Raw genomic sequence first — 10,561 nt, forward strand, 5'->3', positions numbered from 1 at the left:
CAATGGCACCCCACTCCAGTACTCTTGCCTGGAAAATCCCATGAATGGAGGAGCCTGGTAGGCTGCAGTCCATGGGGTCGCTAAGTTGGACATGACTGAGCGACTTCACTTTCACCTTTCCCTTTTATGCATTGGAGAAAGAAATGGCAACTCACTCCAGTGTTCTTGCCTGGAGAATCCCAGGGACGGGGGAGCCTGGTGGGCTGCCGTCTATGGGGTTGCACGACTGAAGTGACTTAGCAACAAGAATTTATGTATAAAAACCCCGTTAAGTCTCCAACCACACTGGACTTTCCTAAAATAGCATTTTAACCGTATTCGAGAATTTCTAAGCTACTAAAATACTGATCCCCCGACCCCACCAGAATCCACTATTTTCCTGTTCTATTTCATTTACAAAACCTGGTAAAATAAAACTAAAAATTCTTAAATGCTCTTTTTTTCTTACCTCTCTCCAAATCTCGAATCTGGGGACCTTTAGGAGCACCTCCATAGATGCAAGTGCTCTTCAATCTGGAACATTTGCCATAGTCATCAGCCACTTGCTGTACTTGCTGGGCAAGCTCTCTGGTAGGAGCCAGAACTAGACACTAAAGCAAACAAATCATTTGAGACACCACCCCAAGTTTAAGGGGAACAAAAAAAGTACAAAAAGGTTACTTAATTCTCTATTGTCTAATCTGGGGTAGGGGACTGGGAAGGCAATAGGTATAAGATATTGCACTGTAATGTGGCTAAAAATTATATCCCTAACATCTTACAGAAAAACCTGAATGAATCTTTTGGTCAATCCAATTTGAGAACTAATATTTGCCATGTAGTATGATGGTTGACTTTTGATACGATTCATTAATGTGTGCTACATAAGATTTATAGACTGCATTACCTAGTTTTAACTAAACAACTCTCAAAATGAGTAAGTAGCTACAATATTCCTGTAACAAAACCAGGTAAGTCTCAAACTTTACTTAATTATCAGAACAAGAAAAGAGCAGAGCTGACATTTTTCTGACATCTAGTTCAAGCTCTTAGCCAGGCAAATCTGGCAAAAACACATTTATACACAATGTGACAAGAAGTTGGTCAAATAAAATTTAGACACTTTGAAACAGGAATCATATATGCTGGTAACAATAACTCACTTGGTATATCAATCCATTAGACATTAGTTAATGATAATATTGCTAACTCCGTTAGCCATATGAAATACATTACATATTATGTAATGAAAAATTAATGCACTACTTCTTGTTGTGAAGCATTAAGACATACTGTATAATGTACATATTTATAAACATATAGTGAGTGCAAGCTCTATTAAAAAAATGTTAAGAAAGTACATTCAAAATGTTTGAAGACCACTACTGAAATCTTACAGTAAATAGCATTAACTGAAAATGATCAAACCAGAAAATGGTGCTGGTCTATGAACATTTACAAAAGCATTACTTAAACACAAAAAATAAACATCCCAAACCTGACTTATATCCACAGAGCAAGAATCTCATTTTACACCTTTGTATCCCTCATAGTATCAATGGGCAATTAAGCAATGCATCTGTATTTAATGCACAGAAAATGCCTACATATGAAGGTAACAGGCACAGTAGTTAAAAGTAAGACTGATTCAAATTCCAGCTCAGCAATTTAATTACTATCTGACCCTGGGCAAGTCACTGTGCCTAAGATTTACCAGTAAGACAATATTTCCTCCAGATATGGAAGGTGGGGTTGCGAATGAAATCTGAGAACACATGTAAAGTTCAGTGCCTAAAACATAATAATAAACTGTAGTTATTTTTCGAAGTATACACAAACTGAAAAACACTTACAATTGGGCCATCTCCTCTTTCCAAGTAAGGCTGGTGGTTAATATGAACAATTGCAGGTAGCAAATACTGGAGGAGAAAAGAAGGACAGTCTTATACCAAAACTAAGCCATTATATTAACTGTTCTAAGTTATCACAGTAATTGATAATGTCTAAGTAAAACCAGGAAAGGGAAAACAGAATTCACATCTCTTACATATATATGCAACGCAAATATGAACATAAAATGCTTCCACATATTTCAGATAGCTAAAAAGCTGAAATATTACTTCCACTATTTGAATCAGAATTTTACGCACTGAGAATATATGTTAATATACAACAGCAAAATAAGTTACCACAATATGAAAAGTCTTCCCTTGTGGGTACATACCGCCAACGTCTTCCCAGAGCCAGTCTGAGCAATGCCCACCATATCCCGGCCACTAAGAGCCAAGGGAAATCCCTGGCACTGAATTGGAGTTGGTTCTGTAAAGTGCTGATCCATCAACACATCCATTACGTATTCTGTACAAGAACAGATATTATTGCTTTTAGGTAAAACTAAGAAGCGAACCTACAGCCAAAAGAAATTATACATCTCTCCAAGAGAAGCAGTAGTTTTGTCTTCAGTTACTGAAATTCAGTTATTTGACCTGCTGACTACTTCTCAAGAAGGCTACTGCCATAGCCATCTACCCTTATTCTCGAAAACTTGAAAACCATTGGTCTAAAGTATCTAAGGTACAAGGCATAGGCACCTAATAGCCGCCTACTGCTTATCTAATCCAAATTTTATCCAGGTAGAAAGCAATTTTATTTTGCTATTTTTCTAAAATGTAGAGGCAAAACCCCAAGGAGATGAAAACCAACCAACCAATCAAACAAAAAACCCTGCAAAAGACCCAAAGAAGTTCTAAACTGAGAACACATGAGCATTAAAAAGACAACTCCCCCTGCCAAAATACTTGAAGAACTTTTGTGAAAGGTTTCTGTTTGTCTTTTCAACAAAATCCTGAGCTGGGTCAAAACTTTTAAATAACTTATGAGCACAGTGACCATTCAAGCTAAATTAACAATTAATATACTGGACTGAAAAGCACTTACGTGGGAAGTTAGCATGATGGAAGGCAAACACAGGTTTAGGACAAACATCTCCCCCTCTCACTGTAATCTCTTTCTTTCGGCGTAATTCATCAACCTCATACTATTTAAGAAACAAAGTAAGACAAATCAGTAACCAATTTATTCTAAATGTGCAAAACTTTATGTTCCAATATAGCATAACAAGGATCAAATTCACAATTACAATGGAAAATATGTTTAACACTTCTTACAGTGTTTTTCATGTATGTTCAACTTCACCCAACTTTCTAAGTCAACGAAGCATGCAGTAGGTTTCATTTTCCACATGAGAACAGTTAAATGAAATATAACCAACATATGAGAATCAAGTGCTTTCTCTTACAAGTATCAGCTTTCCTAACAAGAACCAAAGAAAAACCCCCACCACACCAGAAAAAAAAATACAAGAGTAAACTTTGTGTGTATAAATATATATATGTATGAGTAAACTTTGGCTAATTTATCTACTTGGTTCATTACTGTATGTCAAGAAAAGGTAAATAAATACCGCCCCTAAAACTTACTGGAGTCAGCCTTGCCACTTCTGGATGTTCGACATAAAAATTCTTCTCAAACTTGGGGAGCTCACTCAAATCCCACTTCTTTTTACGTAGACGCTCCCCTGGATTACCAAATTTCTTTGGGGGAAGGCCACCACCACCTCTTGCTCCAAATCTAGAAATATCAAAATTTTCAGTTTATTAGTATTTTTAAAGCAAAATATTTCAGGTGCCATAAAAACATGCAAAAAGATACAACTCTTAAGATACTACCAGCCCCCTCCAAAAAATATTTGTGTAAAGTACTTAAAACAGTATCTGCCATAGTAAACAGTACAAATTGACATAATTGTATTCATTCAACAAATAGTTACTGGGTATCAACTATAAAGTGGTGCTAGAAATACGCGGGAGCCTGGTGGGCTGCCATCCATGGGGTTGCACAGAGTTGGACACGACTGAAGCGACTTAGCAGCAGCAGCAGAAATACTAACGTGAACAGAAATTGCTACTCTTATGTAATATTCTGAAATGAAGCTAAGTGAGGACATTAAGTTTAAATTAGGGCAAAACTATGGACAGGTAGAAAAAGTTATCTAAGGTCTTTAAAACAATTTAAAAATCATTCTTTTCGCTTTATCTTGCTTTCACAACAAACAAATTCAACTGGAGTACAAAAATGGCCATTAGCCAAACTTAAAATGTTCTGTTTCCTAAGAAGAATCCTAAGATGGTCTTCATTTCTGTATTTCAACCTATTAAAAATGCAGGACATTGTTTTGGTGTACAAATACACAATGTTTTCATCCCATTTCCTTAAACACTACATCAAATTTAATTCTCCTTTTCTACTCTAATTCATTCATAACATCATCTTACAAGTGGTTCCACTAGTTTACTAATCAACAGGCAGCAGATGTACTAACCATTCTAAAGCACATCAATTTCCTGGAACTCAAAATGCTCTTAAAATTTCTTGGCTTAAAGAGCCAGCTAGATATTTCTCTAAATACAAATATATAAAAACTGACGGCAGGAAATTTGGGACCATTAAGTATTTACATTCAAAAAGACAGAACTTGGCAGATTCCATTTATATTACTGTTGATCAATACCAATCAACACCTTCAATACGTCCTCAGGCTTAAGACCAAATAGGAGACTGACCCCTCCTCCCTCCCTCTTAGGTTAAGTAACACAGTTCTATCAATAAATTAGGTTCTCTACAAATAAAAAAGCCAAGTCTTTAAACTGTCAGTCTTGCAAAGAAAAATGACCAAAGACTAACTTTCAGAGGTTGGCTGCCTAATTATGTGGTTCTTCAGAGAAGACCCTAATGCTGGGAAAGATCCAAGGCAGCAGACAGGGGAGAGAGGGGATGAGATGGTCAGATAGCACCACTGATTCAAAGGACATGAATTTGAGCAAACTCTGGGAGATAGTGAGGACAGGGAAGCCTGGTGTGCTGCAGTCCACAGGGTTGCAAAGAGTTGGACACAATTTAGTGACTGAACAACAACATACGTGGTTCCTAAAAAATGCCATTTCAATGCTGCTGCTGCACTCCAATATTACTCAGAACTTAAAATTAACAACCTAGAAGAAAACAGAACTTTTGAAAAAAATGTCCAAGACTTAATCAAGATAGCCCTTATTTTTCAGTTTTTCCTTTTCCCCTATTGCCTTGGCTATTTAACCAAGACATATCATCCTTCTCTAAAGATATACTGTAATTTGAAACATGGGATTCTTAAAAAAAACACTTTCTACCACCTTTATAAGGTTGACTACAATATCCAATAGAGCCTTTCCTCTTGTAGAACCTGAGTGCATTTGTATAATCATTTAAATATCCATATATCCTAACCCCTTGCATACTATGCTGCTCCTTAATGTTTTTGAGTATTAATTTTGATTTGCAATAAGTGCCAGTTTTCAAAGATTTACACATTAACATGCAGAATCATGTACAATGCATTTGGACTGTACATGTACATACACTACCTCACTCAGTCCCCTTTCAAAATAATCCATTTCAGCTCTGTACATTTAAGAACAAAAGAATAGCAATTCAAATAACAAAAGAAATCTCATAGTAAAGGTGGAGTTAGGGCACAGACTTTACGAAAGTGCCATTTTGTTTGAAACATTATTTAAGTCTTTTCTTAATATCTGATACTTAAGAGTCAATATGGGATAAACTAAGTATGGATCAGCAATTCACTTTTTCTGCCTTTCAGATAATAAACCTTTTCTTATTAAAGCATATATATGGTAAATATAAAACATCCATGGTAAAGAAATAGTATTATCAGTATTTTGATAGCTTCTATGTGCCTATCTCAAATTTAGAATCCCCATCATACCAATGAGTACCTCGAATTTTAGCCATTCCCTTGTATTCTGGTCTTGTCATCTGTTAGTTTACTTACGTTATCCTTCTAGGACACCTTGTATTTTTACTTAATATTATGTTTGTGAATCATACATGCTGATATAAATTTTTCTTTTTCACTGCTGTACTGTATTCTATGGGACGAATTTATCCAGACATTTGAGCTGTTTCTAATATTCTGTCATAAACAACACTTATAAACATGGATACCAAAGTACATGTACAAGGGTTTTTCTAGGCCTATGAGTCTAGGGTATAAAGCTTGAGAGGAATTCTGGGTCATTCTCATTTTACTAGGAAACATTAAGTTCTTTTTCCTAAGTGGCTGTATTGAAATTCATTATAAATTTGGCTACACTGTGAAACACTAAGCAAACATTTCACTTAGAGTCTTCTGAATTTAAAGCTAAAATCAAGTATTTCCTTTCTGAACACAGTGTAAGTCAAAATAATCCTTTTTATTTAATAAGTGAAAGACGCTCAGTCGTGTCAGATTCTGCAATCCCATGGACTACACAGTCCACGGAATTCTCCAGGCCAGAATACTGGAGTGCTAGCCTTTCCCTTCTCCAGGGGACCTTCCCAAGCTAGGGATTGAACCCAGGTCTCCCGCACTGCAGACGGATTCTTTACCAGCTGAGCCACAGTAAATCAAATAATTGAGAAGCGTGTGACTATTAGGTCTGGTAGTTATGTATTTGAACCACAAAAGACAAAAATGTTTGGAGAAAACAGCTTTAACAGGATGCCTACTACAGATAGAATTACAAACACTATCTCAATTCTGGGGAACAATGCAATTACTATCCCCATCTTCGGAAGAGAAAATCTGCTCACAAAGGTTCAGGATCTTGCCCAAGGTCACACACACACAATCTATATATATTAAGATGTGGCGTCCCCAAAATTTTTATCCATAGATAAAACTTTTTTTAAAGCGACTTTTTCGATTAAGAGGAACCTTAAGATTTGAATCTCAGTATCTGGGAGGACTTCACGTTTAATCCTGTTAACTTCCAACCCAGTAACCGTGGCATTACTATATCAAAAAATTTCAAGTGAGACCAAGATGGTTCAGGCCAATTAGAAAAGAAAAAAGAAACGTTAAAACAAACAAAAAACTCCTCCCTCCCGCCAAACGACGGTTTTAGACAGCAAATAATATCAGCAAACGTCGCTGGTATTCCAGTGTGCTTCCTTCGAGTTAAAGTACAACTAAACGTAATTTTTAAATATTTTAAAATCTGCAAGTCCGCTTCTTAAAAGTCTCTAGTTTCGAACCAGGTTTCCAGTTCCATAAACACGGAAGCCATTTGCCGTTAAAAGACTTTCCCAGGGTGAACTCGGAGACCTCATCCTTCTCTCTCAGCAAGAACATCCGCATTTCACGATGAACACTAGCTCTGGAGAGATCAAATGACTTGCTCAAATCCGCCGGGCTCGAACGCCGGGCAACTGAGGAGGCCCGGGCTGGGTCGGCCGCCTCCAGAGCTCCCCTCCTGCTGCCTGTGGGGCTGAGGCCCGGGCGCCGCGCGCCACGACGACCGTCCGCAAGCAGAGGCTGGGGCGTCGCCAAGCCGCCGCCCCCTCCCCCCACCGCCCCGCCAGCGACCCGGGGGCCCAGGCCCACAAGAGGCCCGCGCCCTAAACTGCTATTAAGTCCTGGATCGCCTCGCCTCCCAGTCGGGAGCTTCGCTCCTAGGCCCGCAGTCAGCTCCCCAGTTTTCCGCTTGACCGCAGGCTGCGGTCTCCTCGGGAAGCAACCTCCTCCCCGCCCCCCGCGCACACAAGGCCTTTCCTCTCCTCCTCCCCCCTTACCCTCCACGGTCACGATCCCGGTCCCGGTCCCCAAAGCCGCCTCCGCGCATGGTCCCAAACGGATAGAGATCTGGGAGCGGGGCACGGATGGCCGGGCTCGGGAGGGCCTGCGGCTCCGGTCTGGTGACGACCGATGGCGGCGGCGCCTCCGCTGTTGGGGCGGCGGCAGGCGCGGCGCTCTCTCGCTCCGACGCGCTGTCTCCCGTCGCAGACGCCACCGTCGCCGCCTCTCTCGTCGGAGACGGGAGCAAAACACAGAGAATCGGGGTTATAAAAGCAGTGGGTAGGTTTGGCTACGCTCAAACCCGGCAGTGCCGCGGCTTAGGCGTCTCCTTCCCTTCCCAGCGACTGCACAAAATGGCGGCCGGCGCTGAGACTGCTCCAGCTTAACGCTACGTACGTCGGAGCCGATACGTAAACAGCGTCTCGGAATAGCCCGAGGGCTTCGCGGAGTACTACGGGTATTCTTGGAAGCGTTTTACGTCAATTGCGGAGACGGACGCACTTCGCGGTCTGTAGCAGAAAAACAAAGTACGGATTGGGCGTAGAGTTCTCGCGCCTCCTGAACCAGAACTAGGGGTGGGGAGGGGAGGAGGAGAGCGACGTAACATTCTTGGCGTCGTTAGCCGGCCCACTATTGCGAAGATGCGCAGTGTACGTAACGCATTCTGTTTAGAGAATAGAGGATTTTGCCGGGTTCCGACGCGAGACGAAATCAGGGCCTGCTCGTACATATCGGTGTGCAGAGACAATAACCGTCCTCCATATTGCAGGCGTCAACTTTCAGGGTTTCTAGGTGCTAAAATCCGAGGACCGTCTTCAGGGACCCTGGCCGGCGCTCCTAGACGGTCTTGGCCAGCCCTCTGGTCCCGTCGCCCTGGACCCGGCGAGACTGACCGCACGCCCCGGCGCCATTTCCTATCGGTTGCCGCTCAGCGCTGTCGCCGGCGGCCATGATGGAGGCGCCTGGTCCGTTCTTAAGGGGAGTTGGTCAGGCGTCGAGGTCCCAGCTGAATTAGACCGCTATCCTACGCTTCTTTCACAGGAAGTGCATTTTGTGAACAGAATATTTACATTGTAACCGGCTGGACACGGTTGACTAACAAAGAGCTGAAATGTGGGTAGAGCCCCTCTTTTAAGGTAGACGCTGAGGCCCCTGGGCCGGCTTTAAATGGCTCTGCCTCAGAAGACCCGTTACTGGCTCTTCGCGCTCTCCCCAGAGGAAAAGATTTAGTTTAAAAGCGGTGGTCTTCAGATACTGAAAAGGTGAAGGCATAAGTACATGTTTTTAAACAGGAAACAGGCTAGACTGCCTTCTCTCTCAATTCCATCTAAGCTGACCTCCTTCTCCCTGCTTCCTTCTCTTTCCAGTTTCACTTTTAAAGTCTCACAAGCTTGGCCAGACGGCGTCACAGGATTGTCAGCTGCTACGGCCCTTGCGGGGTAGCTTATTGAACGATTCTTATTTCTACAGGTGGTAAAGCCCCCATTTGGGGGGTTGAGTGGGGTCTCCTACTCTTCTGAGTGATTTCCCAAATTGTTAGAGAAGTAGCGTAAGAAAAGGGCTTCCCAGGTGGCACTAGTGGTGAAGAACCCGCCTGCCAATGCAGGAGACATAAGAAATACGGGTTGGATCCCTAGGTTGGGAAGATCACCTGGAGAAGGCAACCCACTCCAGTATTCTTGCCTGGAGAATCCCATGGACAGAGGAGCCTGGTAGCTACAGTCCATGGGGCTGCAAAGAGTCAGACTCAACTTGAAGCTACCTAGCAGGCAGCAGCAAGCAACAGGAGGGAAGGTCCTGGCCTGCGAGATGTCACTTAGGCTGTAAGGAAAATGGACAGTCATGGATTTACAGGACCAAGTGGTGAAAGTCTAATGGTCCACACACTGTACCAGCTACTGTGGCACAGCAGTGAACAAATGAGTTCCTGCACCTGTGCCGTTAACACTAGTGGGGAGAGAGACAAATATCAGGCAATTGCTAACTAAAACAAATTTAAAGCATAGAAAAGGAATAGTGTTTGGGGGGAGGGAGGCGGAGCGACGTATACTTGTGTGTTTACATGGGCTGTCTTGAGAAGGCCTTCGTGGTCAAATGACGTTTTAAAAGAATTTATTTTTAGTTTTGGTTGCACTGGGTCTTCATTGTTGCACATGGGCTTTCTCTAGTTGACTCAAGTGGAGCTACTCTCTAGTTGCCCTGGGAGGACTTACTTGCTCAATAAGCGTGTGGCATGTGGGATGTTAGTGTTCCCTGCATTGCAAGGGGGATTCTTAACCACTGGGCCACCAGGGAAGTCCCATTATATATAGTCTTTTCTAAAATTGATATGACTGAGAAATTTTTTTAAAATTGCACACTTCCACTTTGCAAACAAAAATATTTATCTTCTAATCAAAATCTCACAGGTGACAAATAGAAGGACAATGAAAACAGTGTCAGATTATATTTTGGGGGGCTCCAAAATCACTGCAGGTGGTGATTGCAGCCGTGAAATTAAAAGACGCTTACTCCTTGGAAGAAAAGTTATGACCAACCTAGATAGCATATTCAGAAGCAGAGACATTGCTTTGGCGACTAAGGTCCGTCTAGTCAAGGCTATGCTTTTTCCTGTGGTCATGTATGGATGTGAGAGTTGGACTGTGAAGAAGGCTGAGTGCCGAAGAATTGATGCTTTTGAACTGTGGTGTTGGAGAAGACTCTTGAGAGTCCCTTGGACTTCAAGGAGATCCCTGAGTTTTCTTTGGAAGGAATGATGCTAAAGCTGAAACTCCAGTACTTTGGCCACCTCACGCGAAGAGTTGACTCATTGGAAAAGACTCTGATGCTGGGAGGGATTGGGGGCAGGAGGAGAAGGGGACGACCGAGGATGAGATGACTGGATGGCATCACTGACTCGATGGACGTGAG

The 10,561-nt window shown here is 42.0% G+C and overlaps 1 protein-coding gene across 2 annotated transcripts in view; it reads right to left on the reverse strand.

The window, feature by feature from the left end:
- The window catches only part of DDX17 (DEAD-box helicase 17), an 18,062-nt gene extending 10,027 nt beyond the window's left edge, over positions 1–8,035 (reverse strand). Inside the window, exons 1-6 of one of the 2 annotated variants that reach the window (XM_018048766.1) lie at positions 7,648–8,009; positions 3,459–3,609; positions 2,917–3,016; positions 2,204–2,337; positions 1,833–1,898; positions 449–590 (exon numbers count right to left, since the gene is read on the reverse strand). In XM_018048766.1, coding sequence (XP_017904255.1) covers positions 449–590; positions 1,833–1,898; positions 2,204–2,337; positions 2,917–3,016; positions 3,459–3,609; positions 7,648–7,697 — 643 coding nt within the window. In that variant the 5' untranslated portion in view covers positions 7,698–8,009. Of the gene's footprint in view, positions 1–448; positions 591–1,832; positions 1,899–2,203; positions 2,338–2,916; positions 3,017–3,458; positions 3,610–7,647 lie in introns of both variants that reach the window. The other variant, XM_018048765.1, reaches the window with a different exon arrangement.

Source organism: Capra hircus, chromosome 5, assembly GCF_001704415.2.
Source record: "Capra hircus breed San Clemente chromosome 5, ASM170441v1, whole genome shotgun sequence".
NCBI lineage: Eukaryota > Metazoa > Chordata > Mammalia > Artiodactyla > Bovidae > Capra > Capra hircus.